Source organism: Copadichromis virginalis, linkage group LG17 (assembly GCF_057382275.1).
Source record: "Copadichromis virginalis isolate Kocher_CV1m ecotype Utaka linkage group LG17, C_Virginalis_male_GT1.1, whole genome shotgun sequence".
In the NCBI taxonomy this organism is placed as follows: domain Eukaryota; kingdom Metazoa; phylum Chordata; class Actinopteri; order Cichliformes; family Cichlidae; genus Copadichromis; species Copadichromis virginalis.
Window position 1 is genome coordinate 19,381,790 of NC_140634.1, and position 25,129 is coordinate 19,406,918.

A 25,129-nucleotide genomic window follows, 5' to 3' on the forward strand; every position below is an offset into this window, starting at 1 on the left:
GGCAAAGAAATGTGTTTATGCTATGAGTACCAGTGCTGTAAGAGATCATTTTAACTGCTTAACCTCTCATCATCTACCATGTCACCAGTGACCCATCACCTGTTTTTAATCTCCTGAGGCCCAACCTCATGCAGATATTTGGGATAAAAATAAATATCACATAAAAACAGAAAGTATAAAAACATATGTCATCATACGACACAATAAAGTGACTATTGTTTACCTCCCGTCTAAAGTGCAGAAAAGCCTAAATGTAGTGTCCCCTTGTAAAGACAAAGTCTCAGAAGGATCACATAAAATCTTTTCCTGGGTGTTACACATTTCGGTGCTTTTTTTCCCTGAGATGTAATACACTTTAGATTCTAGCCAATCATTTTACGTTTCCGAGGATAGTAGGCGGGTCCAGGTACGTACGTTCTTTTAGAGCAGAGCTACAGATTAAAAATGCCCAAGGCGAAGCGGTCAAAAGTCTGGCTGTACTTCACAGCAAAATATGCAAACTCAGCAGCCTGCAACAAGTGCTTTAAGCTGATACTGTCAAAGGAGGTAACACCTCAAATCCGATGAAACACCTGGCGATGCATAGCGTTTTTTTTAAAAGCCGAGAAATGCACCGTATTTGATAGCTTGCTGCAAGAGCTCACACCGAGCACATCTACTGCGGGTGTGGTGCCTGTTATCGGACCCGGAGTTAGCAACATCCCCCAAAAACCCGAAGACGAGAGTCCTGGCCCCTAGCCCTGCCAGTGTAGCAGAAATGATGACGGATGATGATGGCAGCAGCAGCCGTTCTCCTCTGCGTGAGTAGCTTAATGTTGTTCGTGTGTAATTTACGTTGAGTAGGCTAACCACGTTATTACATTAATGCATGTAAGGTGAACTAGCAAACATCATCATAGCTACATGCGGCTGTCTTCTTGTTTGATGGCAGATACTCCCTTTACCCTGGCCAAAAAGGCTAAAATGACCAAAGAAAAAGTGGGAAACAGCTAAACATGAGAGGTTTTTGGACAAAGTTTGTGTTTTTTCCATTGTTTAAGCACTGCTTCCAGCCAAGAGTGATACGATAAATCCCCTATAGCTGCGGAAAAGCTAACATTGTTATCTTTTTACAAAGAAACAGCTGAACATGAGAGGTTTTTGGACCAATTTTGTGTTCTCCATTCTTTAAGCACCGGTTTAAGCACCGTTTAAGCACCGGCACCGTTTCAAAAGTACCGGTTCGGCACCAGTATCGGATAAAACCTAAATGATACCCATCCCTACCCATAAAGGAGAATGGACTTTGTGTAGAAGTTAGAAATGAACATTATTATTTTTTTCAAAGCAGCTTTCCCTTTTTGTTTAATAGAGTTGAAAAAGGCACATTTCATTTGAGTTCTCTCAAATGTCTTGACTTGAGGAGAAGACAATGTCTTATGTTTATCAGCAAATTAGGACTTTTCATTAAAAAAGTAGAACAAGTAAAATATTTAGAAAGCGCCATTACATTTTTCAGATAAGAACTGTTCTAGTTCACGCTGGGATAAAATTATGATTAATTTTTCCTGCTGTGCCTTCATTACTGCTGTGTTTAGCTGAGATTAACGGGCTGTATTGGTATTTTGGCGCCAGAGTTATTAGAAAATGTCTGATTTCGTTCATTTGGCTTTTCATTAAAGTACTGGAGAAACAGGCCATCGTTACACTTGTATAAACCAAGTTTAATTCTGCTTTAAAAATAATTAGTTGGCAGATCCCTGGGGAGGGCACATTAACTTTTAAGCACTTGTGATTAGGAGAGAAGCTTTGATCACGCTGGACTGGAATCAAACACACCAGGGTTACAAGCTGGCACACAAAGCTCCGCCAAAGGTTCTTTTTTTGCTTCATTTACAACACTTTTTCTGTCTTTCTCAAACATTTCAACTTCCTATTGTATTTCTCCGTACCAATGTGTCCCGGATCCTCGAGTTGTTCCCGCACCATAAGCCATTCAGATATTTCTCTGTCTCCTGCCGGTTGGACTGATACGGTTCTGAGATCTGAGCAGGGACCGGCGGGATAACTTCCCATTAAGGCATTTTGCATCTGAGATTTTTTTTGTCCTGTTTACTTTATTATTATTATTATTATTATTATTATTATAAACTCTGTAGTCACCATCAGTGTCACCCACTGTTTCATAAAATCCACATTTTGAAGGTTTCCGTTTAGCTTCGTTGACCATGTTTAGGTGAGTGGACTGCTTTTAATTATTTATTTTTTATTATTTCCAAATGAGTTACACAATGAAAGCACCCACTGACTGACACCACAGTCAGCTCTATCTAGCTTTGTTTAACAAAACAGCTGAACACTGTTCAGTGTGCCGGGTGTGCTATTGTCTTTCTATCATCGTTATTAACCTGATCTGATTTTTGCCACATTGCCCCTCATACTGTAGCTGTATATTTCTGTTTTCCTGTGTTGTAATTTTAATTACCTGTTTTGTCGTATCCTTGCGGCTTATCAGTATTAAGGCAGTTTTTAAATCCACTTCCTGTCTCCTAACTTCTTCATTTGGGTCCACTCCCTGGCTGCCACACAGCCAATCCTTGACACCCAGGTGTCACGATTTTTGACCACTTAGTGTTCATTTTCCTATGCAAGCCCAGGCCAGATTGAATATATAACCTCTCCTTCATATTGTGGTCATAGTGCCAGTTGATTGGGTACGTGACTGATTGACTAACACAGAAACAGTCTATTCCTGCCCTCATTATATTTATATTTGTTTGCCTTCTCTGTGTTTTTGCTCCTGGCCCTGCAGCACTGTGACTCACAGCTGATGGAAATGGCCTTTTTTAAATAAAAACCTGTATTAGAAATAAATTATTTTATCAGCACCAGTTCACTTTATCATTGTTGTGCTTGTTATTGGAGAAACACTTTGTTTCTATTAAAGCGTCCAGCCGTGCAGAACGGCAGTAACAGGGATTTAAAAATGCCATGTCGCTCAGAAACAGACTGTGTGTGCGTGCAGAAGATAAGGTGTTTTAGTGTAGCACATTCTCTGTTGGAAGAAAATCACAACATACTTGGGCAGAAACAAAGCAGGAAGCGTGCATGTGCTGTAATTTAAAGTTCTGCGGCGTTCAACGCTTCTTGGAGAACTTTCTTGAGTTTGTCCTTCGGGGAGGAAGGTGGGGGTGGTGGTGAGGAGGGGTACCCTGCGAGGCTTTGAGCAAATTTGAGGAAGGTTTCATTTTTAATTTTATATTGTTTTGAGTTGAATCATCCTCTGAGTCAATTTGTTTGCGAACCTGAGCAGAATAAAAGAAAAAAGGATTTTACCTCCTGAGGAGACTCACAGCTGAATATCTGGCAAATTTCAAGGAAACAGTTTTAGAGAAAGAAGGAAGGACGTATCGATTGATGTGAGTGGAGGGAGGTGGAAGAGTTCAGGAGAAGACCTCCCAGTCAGGACTTCCTCCTCCTCAACAGCCGCTTTTAACTCTGTGCTTATACCCATGCTGTATATCCAATTGTATTCCAAGTTATGTAAAGATTTTACCGAGAGAAGAGAAACAAGGTAGGCTGTTAAAAATAGAACAGCTAACAGCTGATCTGCTGATACAATTATTTGCTTCAAAGATTCTCCTGAAGTCAAACTGGGAGCTCAGTGGGAAGCACTGATGGTTGTGGAAATATTGAATTTCCAGTTTCCAGTTTGTTACCATCCAACCACATCTCTCATTCTGTGAAATGTGTCCAACTGTGCAGTTGCACTTTCTAGAGGCACAGACAGGAAATGAGAACAGTTTAGAAGATGAAGAAATGGGTGTTGTGTTTTGGTAACTTCAAACTAGAAACTTCAAAAATCCCACACAATGGGTTTATGATTTGGATGGGGATGGGTGCTGTCACAGGCCTCGCACCAGTGCCACTTGACTAGAGTGCTGTTGACCTAAAACTAGCCAACACCACCGGATGGAAAATGGACAGCAGTGGTGGAACATTACTGAGTGCAATGATGTTCAAACATTTTTTTGGCCCAAGAAAACCAAAGCACAAAATAACCTCCATACATGACCGAGAACTCATCAAGCCTTCCTCCAGCTGTGTTTTTGGGTGTAGTGCATTCCAAAGTAACACATTTAGTAATCACATTATATTTTTCAGTAACACAGTAGTGTAATACATTACTCTACTAAATTGAATAATTACATTAAAGTTAATTAAAAGTTACATTGCGTTACAAAAGCCCTTCAGTTATCTGCAAGAACCAAACACTAAAATGTGTTAATGTGTGTGTGTCCACATTAGCAAAGGGATTTGAGTCAACATGTGGAACTGTCGCCTTAGGTTCATACTGTTTACTGGTAATTATCTGACAGTGTATTTCACGGCATGTTATAAGGTAATGCAAAGTAATGTAACAAGTAGTTTAAGAAATTACATTTAGGTTACATATTGCATTACTTAAAAAAAGTAACAAGTAATATTGAATACTTTCTTGAGTAGTACTGCAGTACAGTTTTAATGTACTTTAAAATCAAATATTTCTTTACTAAGTTGCTGTCTTCCACTATATGTTAGATGCAAACACAGTCTTGTTTTATTACCGTATAATTTTATTTTAACTTGTTTTTGTAGCAGACTCTTTATTTTCTCTGCAAATCTTGGGGTCAGTTTTTAAATGGGTGCTTACAGGATTTACTCATTTTTGGGGGCCATCTCCAAGTGGCCTATTGAAGAACTGCACTTCCACACTGACTGTTCTTGGATTTTGCACCAGATTGACCCACTTAAGTTTTTGTTTTACAGGCATGTTGTTGCCTTTCATCCTTTGTATTATTGATTCTACTGGGATACTGCATTCATCATTAATGTGCTGCAGCTGTCACTGAACTCTGTGTACAAAGCAAATGGGCCATAACCTGAAAAATCTCTATTTAAATCCAGTAGTTATGACAGTTAATTTTATGAAATGTTTCAAAAATAGTAACTTCAACCAAATTATTAGAGAGAAGATGTATCCTGTATTGTTATCTAACACAGTTTGAGTGCTATTGTGTCACCGCTCCAGTACAATAGACTAGATCAGTATTTTGTTTGGGATGCTAAAAGTGTCCACAAAAACTGTCCCAGTTACTCTGGATAATCCTCAGACCTCTGTGTCAACACTTTCCACTGAGAATTATTTTCTGCCAAAGAACAACCAGCACCAGTTAAAATGAGTCCACTGGCTGATCAGCCTCTGAACGGAAAGATAAACCAGGTCTGAAGTCTGATTTCATATCCAGCCTGTTTGCCTCCCTGAGAGATGTGTTTTCTGTCTTTAGATCAAATTTTCTGCCTTCTACCTATGTTCTATTTGGTGTCTGGAGATTGTTTTTTGTGCTATACTCTGAAAAAAATCTAATTCATATCTGACCGGCTGAGGCCTTGAGCTGAAATCCTGACTCATAAAACCACAAGAGGGGAGAAAATTTTAATTTCATGAGTGAGCAGACAGAGCCTCAGAATACCTGAAAGCACTTCTACATGCTCAGCAGAGAGCTTTATTTCCTGTTTGTCAAAAAGTGAGTGAACCTGCGCTGCTACCACCAAGTCTTTAGCGACTTCATTTTCACTCCAGAGTGACATTTTGTGAAGACACACCTGGTGGTTAAGCTCTTAAGAAAGTCTGAAAGTGAACTTCTGAGTGTGGATTATTATGATTCACATGCTGTTCCCAAAGTTTAACACGAGTCTGAAAATGCAAAACTGATTAAAATCTGGTTTTAGTTTCACAAAAACAACAAACAAAATATTTCAGACAGGTCAGCCTGTTCCCATTTTCAGAGCATAACAAAAATTGGGCTTAGTTAAAGCTGTTGGTGTTTCTCAGTGTTGTTTTATTTACTGGTTGGCTGTGATGCACTGGGTTATCCTATTAGTGAGACTCTGTTGTCACTTCCAACTTGTCGTTTTCTAACCAGCAGGGTTTCTGCGGTGGGGTTCTGCATTTACACTTTACAATTTAATACTTTTAGTTCCTAAACCCAACCAGCAGGTAAATGTAGGTGAAAAACACAAATGTAGTGCCAAAGCTGGTACATCAGACAGCAGTGACAAAAGATACTCAGTGTAACAAAGGGTACCACGTGATGCTACGAGGTGAAAACATGTTAGACAGCTCTGTAATGGTGCAGTTCAAAATCAAAGATCTTAGGCTGAAGAAAGTGATATAATATAATCAGTCTTATTGAGTGACTGTTTGCACAGTTTACTGTGAAACAAGCCATATCATGAGAATATTTCCTTGAGATAACATCAGGAGTTCGTTCCTCAGCCCTGAAATCCAAAATTTGATCTTTGTCAGGTCAACAAAAGATAGAGTCTCACTTTATCATGCTACATAAACTGTTAACTAGGGCATCGTCACTGATTCAATTCCGATTCACGAGGTCTCCAATAGATTCGGTTCAATTCAATTTTGACTCAGACAGTCAGAAATATTAGAACTGTGATCATTAATCAGTACATATCCATATTTTTATATCTATGTATAAAAAACAACGCTGACACTTGTGAGACTTTAGAGGTGTAAGCATCGCAGCAGATGCCTTTGTGTTAAAGTCACTGAGGATAAAACACAGAAAATCATGAAGGAGATTTTCCTGGCCTGGCTTTTTATAGCAGATCACTGCCTTAAAAATATTCTGCGGTAGATCAAAAATGGAAGAAAACCATGAATAAACATGGTTGACGAACATTACCTGATGCTGCTGAAGTGAAGCAGAGTAATGTTACAGAGGTTTTATTAGACAAACAGCAAAGCGTTTTGCAATTTGGCAGAATTTGTAAAAGTTTAGATTTTTTCCGTAATGAACTGCAGAAGTTAGGCTTTCTTGTTGGAGGTCATTTTTGAAAAAGGAAAAAAAAAAACAGCGACCGACTGTGCTATACACAACGGTAAGCTGGTGCGTAATAAGCAAGCAAATAATGTAGAAAACAGAGATTTCTGACGGTAAACTGGTCTCTGAGTGCACTGAGAGAGAGAAAGAGCTGTGCAAGGAGTGTGATTTTATCGTAGTGGAAGCAAAACAGCCAAAGTAAGAGGGAATTCATGACAATGTTTATGAAATGTGAAGCATAGTTTTGATCTTCTTTTGCTGATGGTTCAGGAAATTTTGATTGGAGAATGACAAAACCTGCAGCTTCAGAATCTGTGAGATATCGGCTTTCAGCACTAACAGCGTGTCCATGTACGTGCCGTCGGGTCGCACTTTGTGTGTACATCTTTGCGCAGAATCCGTTTACCTGCTTTTTAATCGTTTGGTATTTTAACTCTTTGGTGGTTGTTGAAACACTTTTGTGAGCTTTAACCTGAGATTCTGGCATTTCTGGCAAAATACATTTATATTTAAATGAATTTAGATGTAGATTTAATGAATCAATATTGTGTTATTCAAACTAAAATCGATTTGAACCGGAAAATCTATTTTTTAAAACCCTTCTTATTCTGAACTGTATTTCTGTTGCAATTTTGGAAAACTGGGAACAATTTGTGAAATGTTTCGGCGGTTTTCAACATGTTGCTTGTAACTTTCGTAAACAGCGGTACTGAAGTGACTTGTTGAGGATATGCTGAATTGTTCTGTTGTAGGTTTTCCGCTGCTGCTGTTTGTGAAACGGTGTTTGAAACAGATCTAATATTGTTGGCAGTGGCGGTCCTGTTTGGCGCCCCGGGCGAACACTCCCTCTGACCCCCCCCCCCCACACACACACACACACACAAAACATATTAAGGATTGTACATTAACATGAAACATGAAACTGTTGTCGAAATTCACTAGAGAAACACTCACACACATGAAGAGAGAGAGAGTATGCATTGTATGCAAACGGCTACCAAACAGCCATCATAATTTGTCATACAATGAGAACAGGACAAATCAACTACTGGCAATGACTAATTAATATTGAACTCTGTAACATAATGTATTGTTTGGAGTTTAGTCTGTTACTGTTAGTATTTATACCATTTCTTCTTGGAGCAACTGTAATCCACATTATTTCCTTAGGGATTAATAAAGTATTCTGATTCTGATTGTTTCAGGATGACCTGCCATTATCCAACGACACATCTGCTTACCTGCATCTTTTGCTCGTTTCTCCTCCTCTTCTTTTCTATTTTTTCTAAACTGAGCACCTGATGGCTTTGAACTTTTTTTATTTTAATTTTTTTTAATTTTGAACTCCAGTATGAACACAAGTCCCCCAACCCGAGGATCACCACAACATAACCTAACAGACCTACACCTTAGTTCACAGATTCACTTTGTCTAAGGTGTATTTCTGGGATTTCACACAACCCAGGATTCAGATCATGAATACATGATGGGCTTGGATTTACATCATTATGGATGAAAACATCATGAATGAAATGTGCTCTATTTGGAGGCAGCAGGTCTCCTTCCACTTTCCACAGGTTGTGCGTGAGACATTAAATCATCAAAATATAAAATATAAATTTTAAATTGTTATTGATCCCTTTACCCCGAGTCCTAAAGTGTATATTTATTTTCTTACTCTTCTTATATATATATTGTTTGTTTACTTGCACTGCTGAAACTGGAGTCTCGTCCTCTAGTCTCTCTCTATAGTGTACTGCATGCAGCCAAGATGACAATAAAGTTTACTTTGACTTCAGCAGCGAGCAGGCGCACCGAGGGCTCTCGCGCTCATTTTTCGCGTATAGAATTCCGGAAAAACATCAGTGCAAATTATAAGTCCCCCACCGCCCCGCCCTCTCCTCCCTGTGCCGCAAGCAGCAGGCGCACCTCGCCCTTACTCCCAGCAAATGGGCAATAGAAAACCTACCGGTGCCTATGACATTCCCAATATGTGCTGGCTGATGTCGGGGCAGCATGAGTACGAGCAATTTTTTTTTTTTTTTTTTTTTTTTTGCCGATGCCTGTGATGCCGCCCCCCACCACGATGCAACCGCCCGTGTCGCCCGTATCAAAAACCGCTACTGATTGTTGGACTTGGATACGTATAATATGTGAATGTAACCAAATTATTTATCAGTGATTTCAAACTGTAAAAACAAAAACAAATGATGTTATGCAACATGAGAAAGCTGCTACGCTCAAATTCAAATATTCCTCATCCACGCTGGACTGATCCTCCCACCCCAGCACTACTGTATTAACAATTCCTTCAAGGCTTGTTTTATTTTTACTATTCTTTTTTGTTAATTTTATTTGATTCAATTAAGTATCTTTTTTCATGTATGTAACTTATCTGTTTATTGAATTATCCATGTCTGTGGTTTTATTTGATGTCTGTTCCCTTTAAGTTTTTATTTCTTTGCTGAACGGTCCAAGAGACTGAAGACGTCACTTGGATGAGTGTCGACATGTTTCTCCCACTGAAAACATTATGTGCTGATGAACAAAATCAGCTTTCTTGGTTTTCCTTACCTGGATGATTGTGCATGCATCAAGACACTTTGTTGCAGGGTGCTGAATTAAAATTTGCCCCGATAGCACTTGAACACCTACAAGTTCTCTTCTGCTCCACGTTTGACATAGTACATATGTGCTCTATAGCACCATACATAAAACACAGTTAACAGCAACATTCGCCCTCAAGATGGCAGGGCAACAAGGCAGCCTCCAGAAACAAGCACACATTCCTATGTTTGTTATTAATTAAGGATTAATTCAAAGACATTTTTGTTAGATTCTATAATTACATAAAATTATGTATATTTATGAGTGCAAAATCCATATTTCTATTAAATAACCTAAAAAATGGCCAACCTTTAATTTCAGTTTATCCCACTGACCACCAGCAGCATCATTGTGCTTTTAAGCTTTACCTGTGGTTGTGATCCTGATCCAGCACCCACCCAACAGGCAAATCTAACTGAGGACAGGTTAATGATCTTGTTTTCACCTGCCTACACTGGCTGCTTCCTCTGCTAGCCATGGCATGTCATGCTTGTGATCTATGCGTGATCTGTCCCGTACCCTGCGATTGTCTTTGATGTTGCTCACCCATCTGTGGAAAGGCCAGGAGGTACCAGACGAGAGCCATACTGGCAAATTACTGCAAATTAAACGGCAGTTTTCTCTGACTTCAGTAGTCATGATGAAATTAATGAAAAATACAAATGTTTTTTGTAACTTTCTAACAAAGGTATAGTGTGGCTGGCACATTAATACCTGTTCATAAATGAAGTAAAAGTCAAGTTTACACTCACCATGTTCCACTTTGGGAAGAGAAAGTCAGTGCCGACGTACTCGAAGAAATGAGCAAAACCTTCTTTTAGCCAAACATCCTCCCACCACACTGGAGTCACCAGATCACCGAACCACTGAAAGACAGAGACAAAATCATTTCATATGCTTTCATGTCTTAAAGAGTTATTTCTTATGAAACTGTTTTATGAAACCCATTCTTATATTCAAACCATAAACTGTGTACAACTAATGGATGAAGCATCACTCGTTAGCTTTCAGAGCACTGTGTTTAAAGCTTAAGCTTAGCAATGTGAGAGTTACCCTCTAGGTTTATTAGAGCCTCCCTCAATTCGCTACTTTGAAACAGAAACAGATCTTCTTTGCTTAATTTGTCACAATCTATGGAGAGAATAGGCCTCGCCTGGCCATGAAACGGCTTTCAATCAACTGTCCAGTGGCATTTGAGCCTCTAAAAATAAAGAGCCACGTATTAAAATAGATGTAGTTAATGCCATACTTATGTCAATATCATTTAAAAGGGTGAGTTAAATAAAAATTCACCCTCTGTAGAGTTTTGATTAAGGGATAAAGCAGTTAAATAGACCAATGCTGTTTTTTGTACCTGGATGTAAACATGTTTATTTTCGCAGCCAGCCTCGACTGCCCAATTGAGAATTAAAATTTTTTTTTTACAATTTGGGCAGCACGGTGGCACGGTGGTTAGCACTGTTGCCGCACAGCAAGAAGGTCCTGAGTTCAATTCCACCATCAGGCCGGGGTCTTTCTGTGTGGAGTTTGCATGTTCTCCCCGTGTTTGCGTGGGTTCTCTCCGGGTACTCCGGCTTCCTCCCACCGTCCAAAGACATGCAGCTTGTGGGGATAGGTTAATTGGATAATCCAAATTGCCACTAGGTGTGAATGTGCGAGTGAATGTGAGTGTGAATGGCTGTCTGTCCCTGTGTGTTAGCCCTGCGACAGACTGGCGACCTGTCCAGGGTGTACCCCGCCTTTCGCCCTATGACAGCTGGGATAGGCTCCAGCGCCCCCCGCGACCCTGAAAAGGATAAGCGGAAGCGAATGGATGGATGGATGGCATTTGCATGAGCTTCATTTTTCAGTTCCAGATGCTGCAGCTTGATGTACACATGTCCTCTACTCGAATATGAAAGTTTAGTCATGTTTGCATGAAATTGCTACTTATGTGGTATGAAGCAATTTATTACTAATGTCCATCATTTTATCTCTTAAAGCTGGTTGTTTTACTTTTAGAGTGAAGTTCAAAATTGCTGAAATTATGCAAAAACAGATTGTGTTTCATTGAGTTGTGTGCATGAAAATTGCCACAAATAATCCACTCTGAGTTCCAGTCACACCGTGAAGTAGGTGTGAATTTGTGTGTTTCAGAAAGTTACTAAGAGATATGTATCATACATTTAGATACAGCCAATTAATCTTCAACTTATCCAATATTTGTTAAGATATTTATGTAAAAATCAAAAACCTAATGCTGATGCCACAGTCACAGAATTTTCATAGTGGTTTTAGTCCAATATGTCCAAGATTAGTTTATTACCAGCTCTTCAACCACTCCTGTAGAATGAATAAAATTTCATATTCCATCTTTAGAACATACAAAACTGTTTTTGTTGTGCATAGGAAAGAAAATCCAATTAAATCCAGACAAATTCTGAGCAGGGAGAGTACGGCCTTCCAAGTCCTGCCCCTCCTGAAGGACTGACTTGGCTTCCTCGCCTGCTCTGAGCTGATGTGATGAGGCAGGTTCACTCATCAACAACACCATAGGGCAACCAACAACGTTGCTCCAAAGTGTGACAAAGGAAGGGGAGGCTTTGGCTCTCATTCAGCTGGCATGCTACCACCTGATTGGACTGTTAGCCTTTTCTCAAGCTGCCTCAGAGCCTCATCAGAGTAAACCAGCAGTGAAGTCTAATAAAGGCAGAGCACGTAAGAAAATAGAGTGAACTTTGCTGATAGCGAAACGCGCAGCCACAGGAGTAATTTATTGGATCCAAGCGGTTTCCTGGCGACGCAGTTTGAATGAAAACGGTGGGGAACAAACAGGCGTCTCTACCAGCTTTGTTTCTGAGTCTGAGCGTTCCCTTTAAATCTTCAGACGCACAAAGAAAAAAAGTTTACCTCAAATTTCCTTTAAACCCTGATTAAAGTTCCATCTGTAGAAACAGCACACACTGCAGTTTTGATACATCAGCACAGTGAGTGTGAGACTGTACGTTTGGCAGCATGTCTGCAGTAAATTGTCCTTCAACTGATCAAAGTTTGTGTGGTCAAGCAGAGAAGTACCTAGACTGTGCATATGTGTGTGTGTGTGTGTGTGTGTGTGTGTGTGTGTGTGTGTTCAGTGTTTTTGGGTAAATCTGCAAGCAGCTGAAAAAAGTCAGACTTAATTATGCAGTGTGGTGTTATAAGTCTTTCCATATAAATCAAAAAGGGCACAAAAGCTAATCCCCCGACCAACAACAACAGAACTGCCTTTCATGCAATTAGTTACTGGAGCTTTCAACAGATGCTGTCACCCTGCAGAGCGAGAGCTCAGTGCATCAGAAATTAATGACCAGGGTTTTTTATTTGTTTCCGAAGTGAAGGAGGAACATTGAGCATCCGCCTTCACCAAAAAACAGAGGCTGGCCCTCTTTATGTGGCAGCGGGGGCGAGGAAACCTACTTCAGTCGAGTGCGGCATATGAGGCAGATAATCAAACGCTCCCAGGTGGTGGAGATGCTGCAGCTCTTTTTGAAGACATCTTGTAAAATTGTCAAAGCAGAAATTACTAAATATAATGAAGGGCAGGATTGAAACCAAGTTAATCATTGGGGCTGAAAGGACAAAAACATCTGCACACTGCAATGCTGACTCAGGCGTTTTGTGACTCTTGCTGGTCGATGATTTACATCTGTGTTCTTTTCTTGCCTTTATTGTTAATCATGAGTCTTTGCTGCTTTCTATCTCATTTAGTATTGTCTACTAGTGCGTAGAGCAGTTAAAATGCCATTTTATGGCTTCTTTCCATAGATTCTAACAACAGAACAGATGCAGCTTCTGGGTCTGAAAAGCAAACATGCTCAGAAATGGCTTAAACCTGCGTTCTTTCTAATGGCCTGCAGAGGGCGACTCCTGCAGCTGCGTAAAGACTTTCAGTTGAAGAAGTCGATGGGCACACAGGTCTAGCCTCCCATACTCTCTGATCTCAGAGAATAATTTCCTTTTGAGATCATGGGCTCAAGTTTCAAAGTGTACTAAAAACATGTCAAAGTTTCAAATGATGTAAAACAACACTAATGTTAGTGACAGTTCAGTAATTAGAATCAAATGAGGTTCTATATGTGTCGACTGTGCTCCCAGTACAATGTCCTAAACGTCTATAAATACATACAGATTTATAGGAATTGATATTTCCTCCTTAACTTCACTAGACTAGCAGCCTGGTCAGTAGTGATGGGGGCTGTTATTGGTCGGGTTTGATTAGCAATTAGCCCCTTCTTATAGATTTCTTGTTTGTTTGGCATACCGGAATTGAAAACTTATGACAGAAGATCAGCAAGACCAAAATGCATGTTTTAGACTAAATTGGAAAGGCTTTTCTAGTTGTTATTTTAATGTGCTTGTTGAGGATGTGGGTGTAACACAGCCAAACCTTACTCCTATATCATATTTAACGGAGCAGGGTAGACTCAGGAAAGGCTGAATTAACTGATCCAATTAGCCTAACAAGGAAATCTTGCTGGGGGAGATAACAGGAACACCTGGAGCAAACCCACACAAGGATGGGGAGAACAGGCCACAAGTCCACAAATAAAGGCTGAAGCCAACCAGGAACCCCCCTGTAATATTGTTAACCACAGCAACCTAATCTTAGCTGGTTTAAAATACAGCTGCTTTACTTTGAGTGGTTACAACTGAAAAATAGAATTAATTTTGAAAGTGTTGTGGACATTTGTAGATATTTATATTTAGCAGTATGTCCCACATGGCAGGGAAAGCACATGATGTATAAAAACGGTGGGGACAGGGTGCACGTGGGTTGTGCAGCTGTAAAACTACCCACCTGCAGGGTGGTGAGCGGTGGTTAATCAGACGAGATTTAAAATCCCGTCTGATTAACCACATTCAGGATCTAGTAAAACATACAAGCTAAGTTTAACTGTAGCAGAACTAATTTCAGATATGAATTTAGTTATTTTTATATACATTTTTACTCTATTTTTTTGATCTGGCTTCATTTTATATTTATGTGGTTAGGTTTTGTAATGCCCTTGAGTCTTTTTTTACCGTGTTACTTAGTCTAAGAATTCTTGTCAGTACATCTGCTGTGAGTAAAAAGTAATTTGGTCAGCGCCTGCTTTTTTTTTTTTTTTTAAATAAATATTTTACTTGGTTTTAGTCTTTTTTCTTCCCCGTCATGCTTCTAAATATATTGCACAGCATGTCTGAAATCTTAATGAGCTGCGGGTGCGCTTCAGGAAAACAATTTTTAAGAGTAACCGATTGGAATTCCTGCATATTGTATTTATTAAATCATATTTCACTCTAGTTTCTGTGTCTTGTTCTGAGATCATTTTGCAGAGAAAGTGGCTCACTGATACTTTCAGTCCCTTTGTGTAAACATGTGAAAGTGTCCTTAGAAGCACTGCTGCCATTAAAGCCAGAGGTTGGATAGACCAAATACGCATTTGACTGATTTTCCCTTTTTACTGCATTTTTTATGAGGACAAAATAGAAACTCTTTGTGACATTATATTTTTGAAGCACACTTCTTCTCAGCTCTGTAAGCCTGCACAGTTTGGAGGGAATTCACCTCTTCACCTGCATGGACACACACACACACACACACACACACCCTGTAGATATGGTGAAGCTGAAGAATGTGTCCAGACATGCATACTAACTCCTTTCTCTCACTCTCTGGCAGGTTGTGTCTGTGTCTGGGCAGGGATTCAAACCGACCACCCTGTGGGGAGCTGGCAGGCTGGTCAGCTGGCTGCTTCCGATGCCTGGCTCAACAGACACTGGTTCAACTTCCTGAGGCGGAGCTAGAGTCACAGCGGGGACCGCTGCAGTTTATAGGATGGAAAACCAGTGCCAGATGAAGTTGTACTCACATCAGGAGGAGTGCGAGGTCGCTGCTTCCTCTCGATACTCACACAGATGCTGGAACGTAACCAGACTATTAATTCATTCATGTTCATGACTGTGACTCTGTGATGTTTGGTTATGTTTCAGTGGGGCGGAGCCAACAGATTTATTCATGTAGTCCTATTTTTGTCTCCAAGCTCCAGCTGTTGTGTTGCAGGAAGGGACAAATTCTTGTCCAGTCGTCCCACTATCGTTAATTAAGTTAAGGAATTAACTTCCTGTTGTAGTGCAGGAAGCAAAGAGGTTTGGTTAAAGGGAGTAAGTTTAATTTATTCCCTCTTTATTATTGTTAGTCGCTGCTGTTCAGTTTGGTGTTGTTTTTCCACGGGAAGGACTAAATAAAGTCAAATCTGATTTTTTTTTAATCTTCCCCTAAATTGTCAGTCTTCTCTCTATTTAGCTTGATTTGTTGTTGGAGGAAGTGAATGAGTAGAGTGACATTTAATTTATATTTCCTCATTATCTGACTCTCTTATCGGGTTTAGCACTAACTATATTAATGTGGATTGCTTGTATGTTTGCTAGTTTGTGAGGCAGCAGCATTAAATGGTTGTGACAGGGATTACGGCTGTGTGCCAAGCACTATATTGGCATTTGTAAACAGTGATTTCTTGTCATTGAGTCCTCCTTTGTCATTGTTATTTAATACAATAAAGATAATTGTGTGGTAGAAATTCTACATGTAAATTTATGCAGTGCTATTATCCCATTATCATTACTTCCACTTCCACTACTCCCTGCTGTTTAGATAGATGTTTGGGAGTAAAGAAGTTGATGCAAGCCAAATGAATTTTATTTATACAGCCCCGAAATCATAAATAATGCATTTGCCTCAGATTTGCATCAGGCTATTCTTAGACTCTGAATTCAGATCGTTAGCTGATGAAGAGACTTAATCAGAAATGAAAGCCTGTTTTCACAAATCAAATGGAAATGGGCTGTTTAAAGGGGAGCTGTTGCGCTTTCCCATATGTATTGTTATGATAGTGGGTGCTTATATTACAAAAATGGCAAGAATTTCAAATAATGAGGTTGGTACCTGTGATCCTAAAGTTAAAACTAAACAGTATGCAGCCATCCTCTAATGCTTATCCAGGTCCAGGTCGCAGGGTTGCAGCAGTTTAAGGGGACATGCCCAGATCTACCTTTCGTCAGCCATCTCCTCCAGCTCTTTCAAGTGAGAGCCAAAGTCAACAGAGAGATTTAATCTCTCTACTCATTCACTAGGTCAGCACCTAGAGACTTCTCATAGTAGGACATGACTGAAACATCTCACCAAAGCACCCGGGAGGCCTTGTGGATTGGGTGGCAGTCAAAGCTAGCTATCCTCAGCCTCAAACATTTTTACAGTTGAGTTTAGTTTAATTTATTGCCACAAAACACACTGCATGTGATGGTTGGTAGTTCATGATGGTGCATGCAGGAAAAATCTCTGCTGTGAAAGGATAAATTAAAAAAACAAACAAACGATAGACTGGTTTTGTCCACCAACAGAAATTAGGGAAGTTTGTGTATTTTTCTGTTAAAAGAATAAAGATTCTGATCAAAGAACGAGTTTCTAGTCTGCAGTAAAATCCCTTTGATTGTTGCTCTATCAGACAAACTGCTGCTGAGTTGCTCTTCTATTAAACATGACAGTTTACATTTGATTCTTTGTTCTCCTGCTTTAAAAGGATTTCACTTTTTATCCAGCTGGTTGATAACGGTGGAAGTGGGTCAGTAAGTTTTCAGCTCCCATCATGCTGATTCATCCTGGTGTAGTTTGTTCAAGCTTTTTGACAAAGAGAAAATATAATTAATTTTTACACTGCAGAGATTTTTTTCCTTTCATGGTGACAGACCCAATGACAAGAACTAATCCTCCATACTTGTTACGACTTCTCTGCTAATTAAAAATGACAACTTCTGTATTTTTTTTTAACGCACTTGTCTTCATTAGCTTTTCTGTCGTCTCTCATGGTGTTTCAGCCTCATTAAAACACAAAAACGCCTCTGGTGGGTCAGCCATTTCTGCCGAGAGGGAGAGGGGGGTTGACTCGGGTTGCCATGGTTATGCTGTTTCCATGGTTAAACACATGAATTGTAGGTAGGTGGGGTTGTTCATAAAGTGCAGCAAGGGAAGCCAAAAAAAGAAAACATTCAAAGCTGAAACTAAAGACTGCTGAGGCTCAAGATGCAGGAAAGAAAAGTCCAACGTCAGGAATAAAGATGATGAGTCAGTAAAAGGAGGCATAGAGAGATGGGACATGGTGTCTGGCTTTTAAATTTAGTAAAAGCTGAGAAAGTGACAGAGACAAATGCATGAATGCAAAGCAGAAACACAGAAATCAATGTTTGTTTTAAGGATTGCTCAGGAAAGGTGAACTTGCCCAGTCCCTATCCAAAGATGGCTGTGAAATGGTTATATTACCCCCAGAGTTCAGAAAATGATCAAACAGTATCGATAACACAGAACTGGAATCAACAGCCACTTCATGTTTCCTTTCTAGTTGTTACAGATAGCTAATAAAGTACAACAAACAGTGCTTAGATCTCCTTATGTCCCACCACAAGAAAAGAGTACGGTCACAAAAACGAAGTAATTTGTCATCAACGATGCTAAGCTTTAAAACAATTTTACCTCATTAATATGCAAATCCATGTAGCGAGGCCAAACAAAATGTAATCCCATCATCTGATCTGCTCTGGTACATATTGTTCTTTAGTTATCCGTTTCCTGCTAATTAAGCTAATTAGCTCATAGGCAATGCTACACATCTGGTATCAATTTGAACTTGTTAAAGTATAAAGGAGTTTAAGCAATTTCTGGGAGATCATTGTTCTCTCATTAATATGCAAATCTATGCAGACAGGTGTTCCACAATCTAATCAGATCATCTGGCTTTTTGGGGTGTCTTGTGTGGAAGTTTCTATGGTATTGATGAGCAATGTTGCATGGTTTCCTTTTGAAATATGATAGATTATAGCAGACCACTTACCCTCTCAGTTATGAAAATTTGATGATTTAAATTACTTAATTTTTAATATATGTTTTGAACTAGTCTAAACTAAAAGTTTCCTCATGTTTTTCACTGAGCTTTTTGCCCTCTGAGTAAACAAGCTTTGGTCTGCAGTCTCGACAAAAAGAATAAAAAGCACTCATTATTCCATTCTACGTTAAAGCACATTTCTAATTGTAGAAAGAAAACACAGACAAATACCAAGCACTGAGAAGTATTCTTGTCAGGTGATATGACGAGTACCTTCATTTGTAGAGCTGGCTTACAGCAAGCATTGCAGATTCTGGCAAGGCAAATTTGTTTGTGATATAAAACAGTTACATGTAACTAGTTTCTTCGTTACAATCAAGGTAGGAAACAAAAATGGACCACCTTTGATTTTACAGTTGAGCTTAGCTGTAAAGTTCAACATCTTAGGTTTTGCTCATATTATAGTGACTTGTTAATCACAAGGTAGCTATAAACCTGTACCTTAAAACTTAATGGGCTTTATTGGCATTTTTACTCTAAAAATAACTGGAATTTGCGTAACGGGCAACTTGTAGTTTCAAATATGACTTAAAATTAGCTGCTGAGACTTTTCTGGAAAAGATCTATAATGTCCTCATTAAATTCTGCACAATCTGACTTACTTTTGCAATCAGTGGAGTTGCCCAATTCTGCTTTGACTTTACTCTGCAGACCTAAAAATCTATTGGTAAGTAACTACCAAGTGTAGAACTAGCTGGTTAGCTGTTTGGTACTTTTTCTCAGTTGACACAAAGGGTACTTTCATATGAAGGTGGGAATAACTTTTTTCTGTAGTACATAGATCTCTCTATGTACTACAGAAAACTGAATCTTTTTCCATTCATGTCTAAGCAGAAAAGCCCAGATCTCTCTCTCCATTGGCTTCCCCCACCTCTTCTATTGGGACAGCTAAGCATTCCCAAGTCTTCCGAGGGATGTAATCTCTCCAGTGTGTCCACTCCCAAAACACCTCATCAAAAAGGCAATCGGGAGCTACCTTAGCTGGTTCCATTTAATGTTGAGGTGTAATAAGTCTACTCTGACTCCATTCCAAAGAACTGAGCTCCTTGTGCATCTTTCCCTTCGCATACATTTCCTTCCACATATGCGGAGTACTCCACGTAGTACTGGTGTAGAGAACTACCCCACTGGTGGTGGAGTACCATGTTTGTCCTGCTTATAGTCCCGATTTCCTTCTTTGGTTAACTAGCCAGAACTCACACCAATCCATCTGTCATCCTCCTGCAAAACTGCTATCACTGATGAACAAGACGCTGAGACACTTAAACTCCTCCATGCCAATTGTACTGTTATCTGGGCAGCCAAGCATCTAGGCTATTGGTTAAGTAAATGCTATTTCCACCAATCAACAACCACATGAGATTGTATTATTCTTCTAACCTTGCGTACACCATCTGGAAACCTTGCTCTCTGGGTATACCCAGGAATTCCCAGCAGCTAAATAATCCTTAATACAGGTAAAGTGGCACTCTGATGAATGCTGTATGTTTAGTATGTTAAGTACAGCTCATGTCTTGCTGAGTGAAATTTTCACAGATGAAAACTAGTTGTTTGGGGGAACCAAGTTACTTTAGCAGTATAATGGACTAACCTATTTTTAGAAATGAAATTAAGGTTGCTGCCATGGTTTGAAAAATCTTACATGCATCAAAGTGATCATGCAACAATGCACTAAAACATAATAAAAACACTTGTTTTTTTAACAGATTCGTTCTTTCCTTCCTTCACCTTTGTTTTTCCTCTCTTTCTTTCCATCTCTCCCCTCCTTTAGAACAAAGCAGAACTGCGCCTTTGATCATCGTCTTCTTCCTCTCCTCCCTCTGCCTGACCCTCACTGATAAATATTCATCCCTCACTTGAGCAGAGGGACTGAATCTGATTTTCACTTTCTGTTTCGATGGAGCTCCTCACGGCTCTATGGCAGCCAACACCAAATGACTCTTGGTTGTCATTTGGCACAAATATTGTTTACATCTCCACATCTGTGAACCTAGTGAGAATTTCACAAGGTCTTATACCCTGACTGGCTGAATTTGAAATTAGCGCTGTCAACAACAGTCACAACAAACTCTCAAACCTCCTGCTTAATTAATCTTTATGCGAATCCTGTTTGTTTGGGGATTAAACAGTGGCCACAGGCCAAATGGTGGTAAATTTTGAAATTTGATTTTGGATAATAGCCTATGCTAAAGACCAACAGGCAATGGAAAAAAGATCTCAGATGCATCTGGATAAGTTGCATCTGGACCACAGCACGTGTTGTAAGAAGCTGCCAGAAGTATTCTGAGATAACTGGTCCATAGCCTTAGAGCTTACTGCAAAACTCCTGGCCACTTTAACCTGAAATATGGACCACATATGAATGAGGGATTACATAAAACTGCACACCACTTGCATACTGATGCAGTTGGAGCTGCCTTATAGAGTTTTGGACCAACTGGACTTTGCTGTAATTTTTCGTGCCAGTTGGAACAGGAATAAGCAATCTTCTGTATGTGGACCAACTTGGCTTAACAGACAAGCTTTTCTGTTCAAGTTGATTCGGGACAGACAGCATCATCCCTACAGACTTCTTGGGCTGTTGAATCTGCAGCAAACACAGCAGCTAGCAGCCTGACAAGTTATGAGAATTGTGGACATGGTTTAAGGTTCTTTGCTTTCTCTGGACCAACTATATCTTAGCTCAAAAGTTTGTTGGATAGACTTTGGATAAGGTAGATCCAGTCTAATAAGCATGGCACAGAGTTCTAAACTGACTGAGCTGAGTTATAAAACGTTCTAGATTATTTCAACACAAGTCTAATTGTACATAGACCAGTTCTAAAAGTTGCCTGCAAAGCTCTAGACCAGTTGAACCAGTCCATTATTATTCTCAGGGCCCTGCATTACACAAGTTTAATTGTATTCATTCCCAACTTGTTGCATAGTGTGTGGGAACAAAAGGGACACCTTAGTGAAAGAAGTGAACCCAAACCACAATCGTTTCCTAAACATGACAAGTAGTTTTTGTACCCTAACTAAACATGTGTGAAAGCAAAACAAATCAAATTGCACTGGCTGACACCAAAGGGCACCATGTGCTGCCAATCCATACCGACAGGCGTGATATCAAGTTCTGAAGCTCTGAACTGAAACACATAGATCAGCTGGATGAGCCAAAAGCTTCACTGCAGATTTTCTAAACCCAGAACAGTGCAGATGGCACAAGCCAAGATAGATAGCTGACTCCTGAGGGCTTTATACTGAAATGTAATTGATTTTCTTTCCCTGTTTTTATGCCAAAAAAATAATGCTGAGTCACAATTGGCCCCATCTCTGACAAGTTTCAAATAACACAGCTGAGTGCAATGTACTGGAAGTCTCCTCTTCATGTGTTGGCAAGAACTTCTGCCATCAGAGAGTCGGAGCTGCTGTTGTTAGCTTAAGCTTACAGTAATTTATTGATGATGGTTGTGTGACAGTGAGCAAAGAGAGAGGGCGGGTTCAGGTGACAGTTTGTCAGACAAAGCATGTGCACAGCTCTGTAATTCCCATTGTTTCCCTGACAGTCCCGCCACACTTCCATTATCGAGTCTACAAGTGCATGCAGTTCAAATTGATGCTGCTGGATGAGAAAAAAAAGAAAACTGTCACAACTTTTAATTTACTGCAGAAGAAACTGCACATTGAACTCACTGCAACAGTGTGTCTGTGTTTTTTGATGTGTTCTGTCAGAGCCAATCAAAGGAAAGTTCCTGAGCCTGAAGACAGACTGAAAGAGGGAAACATACTTACCTGCGTATGACTTCTAATTAACCACAACTCAACCTCAGAGCAACTGTGAATACAATAAAAAAAATACACAAACTGACACGAAAAGCTACAATTTATTATTCCATTCTGAAAACTTTCAACGGGACTTTCCTAGACTTTAACCTGAAAAGGTTCTGGATGCGCACACAGATTTTTAGAAACATCTTAATATCGTCCATTTTAAAACATAAAGGTTGAGTCCTTTCTTAAAAAACAGCTGGGCACTGTTGTTTCAGCTAAATATTAATCAAACAGGAGCCATTTTTATGTGAGCAGTAATACACATTTGGTGCTCCAGTTAACATTAACAGCTCTAGGACACTTTTAGAAACAGCACATTTGAAATCATTAATTTGGGTTACAGGCTCAGCAATTTCCCCAAAACAGCTGGGCTCTGTCTTTTTTACCCAGAACTTCATTCAAACAGCAGATTATAGGGCACTTGTTGGGGACTATATTCAGTGAGAGAGTAATACATATTTGGTGCTCTAGTTAACATTTGCAACACTAAGGCAATGCTTTAGTTTTTTTACACAGCTCATCTGATATAAAGTTTCAGGATCGCTAAGTTCCAAAAACTTGGTGTTGCTGAAAAAGACTTTTCTCAGCTGTGGAGGAATCGCCATCAAGTGTTTGTCAAGATAAAGTGCTGAATTATTAGCTAACACTTGCAAACCTGATTAGTACGCTTCATCGACAGACAAAGAGATGTTCGAATTAATACAAGAAAAATGCTCCAAAAACACAAAAAACTGAGAGCTTCAGTCAATCAATGCAGATATGCCTTAACTTATTAAAATTAAAAGATTGGATTTACGTCTTTTTCAATTTTGTTATGATTCGGGTTCTTGATCGAGCATTCAGTTCCGTTTAACATCCATAATGTTCCCTTTGCTTCCTGTTTGGTTTTTCACCATTTTGTATTTCTTGTTATTCATCCTCAGTTACGGATGTTGTTGGTTTTGTAGTCTCAGTTTAGTATTTTGTTTTTGGTTTAATGTTCACTTGTACCTTGCTTGGCCTTCATGTTAGGTGTTTCCTATTGTGTCATTTTAGCTTTTCCTGTTTTATTTTGGTAAACTTTGTCTTGTTTGTTTAGTATTCAGTTTTATTTTCCCTGATTAGTTCCAGGAGTGTTCCCTATAGTTTCCCCATCTCCCTGATTATCCTGTGTCTCTAGCCCTCAGCTCATCCTGTTCCATTACTGGTCCTGGTTTCTGTAGTCTTATGGTTTCCTAACTTCCTAGTATACATAAGAATACTAGCGTTTGCAGCACAGTGGTTAGCACTTTTGCCGTACAGCAGAAGGTCCTGAGTTCAATTCCACCATCAGGCCGGGGTCTTTCTGTATGGAGTTTGCATGTTCTCCCCGTGTTTGCGTGGGTTCCTTCCGGGTACTCTGGCTTCCTCCCACCGTCCAAAGACATGCAGTTAGTAGGGATAGGTTAATTGGTTAATCCAAATTGCCCATAGGTGTGAATGTGCGAGTGAATGTGAGTGCGAATGGTTGTCTGTCCCTGTGTGTTGGCCCTGCAACAGACTGGCGACCTGTCCAGGGTGTACCCTGCCTCTCGCCCTATGACAGCTGGGATAGGCTCCAGCACCCCCCGCGACCCTGAAAAGGATAAGTTGAAGCGAATGGATGGATCGATGGACTAGCGTTTGCCTGGCATTATGCATGTATGTATGTATGTATGTATTTTGCCTTTAAAAAAACTTGTTTCTATTTAATCCCAGTCTACAAATCTCCATTTGGGGTCCTCACTCTTTCCTAAATTCGACAATTTTACTGTGTTTTGTTCTTCAGTGTTTTGTGACTACCTGTCAGTGAAAGGCCTTTCTCAATAAATTTGGACTTATTATTTGTACTCCTACCAGTTTCCAGTATTAGTCTCACCTTGAAGCTACCTGATGTAAGGTGTGTTATGGAGCATCAAGCTGAGAACAGAGAGGGGAAAAATATATTTTTTCCAAATACATATGAAACGACTTTTTTTTGCCTTTGGTTTTCAGTTCATCCCTTCACAGTGCACAGCAGTTCATGCACACATTTACACAGAGCATACACCCGTCACTGTGTTTGAGGTTCATTATAGCTATTTAATGTGAGGTTTTTAAATGTGTGTATGTAGAGTATGTGTGTGATCGCCCACTGTGTAGCAACTGCAGGAGTGTGTTCAGGCTTCCTAATAAGCCTTGAACAGACACAAATGTGGACACACTCACAAAAGGAAACCCACACGGGGTGTTAGATGTTTGTTTATGGTCTGTTAATTAGCCTCGGACATGAGCAGGAGGCAGCTCAACGCAAACACGACAAACACACACATCTACACACACACACACACATACAAGGCTAAATATAACTGTATTCCTCTCACACATTATTATTGATTAAACCCTCCTGTCCTTCAGTAGTGGAACAGCACAGGAGGCTGTGGGCAGACAGATTAATAAAGCATCTGAAGAAAAGATTTTCCTCAGTAGTTCAGAAAAAAAACAAAAAGACAATTTCATGTATGCACGTTACAGTTTTTTACAGACGCTAGGACACATTTCTCAATACTTAGGTCACTTTTGCAAAACTCTTCACACAATCCTCCTAACTGACCGTCAGCTTGGCAAAGCAGTTCATTTCACATTCAAAATGCACTACAACTACCAAAACACTTCATTCAGGTCTCAAATAAACTCATTCTTCCAGAACACTAGCAAAGGTTGACAGCCGACAAACACACTTTGTCACCCACAAAACAATGACCTAAAAAACACTAACAACATGTAGCATTACACAGTGTTTTCTTGTGTAAAACAAGGACACATCTCTGTTTATAATTTCAATATATGTTACTGGAATGAATCAGACATCATGCAGAATTCGTCAATATTTGTTTATGTATTTTTATTATTTTTGCACTAAGTAATCCCAAAATA

At 39.7% G+C, this 25,129-nt stretch overlaps 1 protein-coding gene across 1 annotated transcript in view; it reads right to left on the reverse strand.

The window, feature by feature from the left end:
* The window catches only part of LOC146689318 (thyrotropin-releasing hormone-degrading ectoenzyme-like), a 277,193-nt gene that overhangs the window by 65,112 nt on the left and 186,952 nt on the right, over positions 1–25,129 (reverse strand). The window contains exon 6 of the mRNA XM_085437338.1: positions 10,223–10,336. Within this exon, the coding sequence (XP_085293464.1) occupies positions 10,223–10,336 (114 nt within the window). The remainder of the gene's footprint in view (positions 1–10,222; positions 10,337–25,129) is intronic.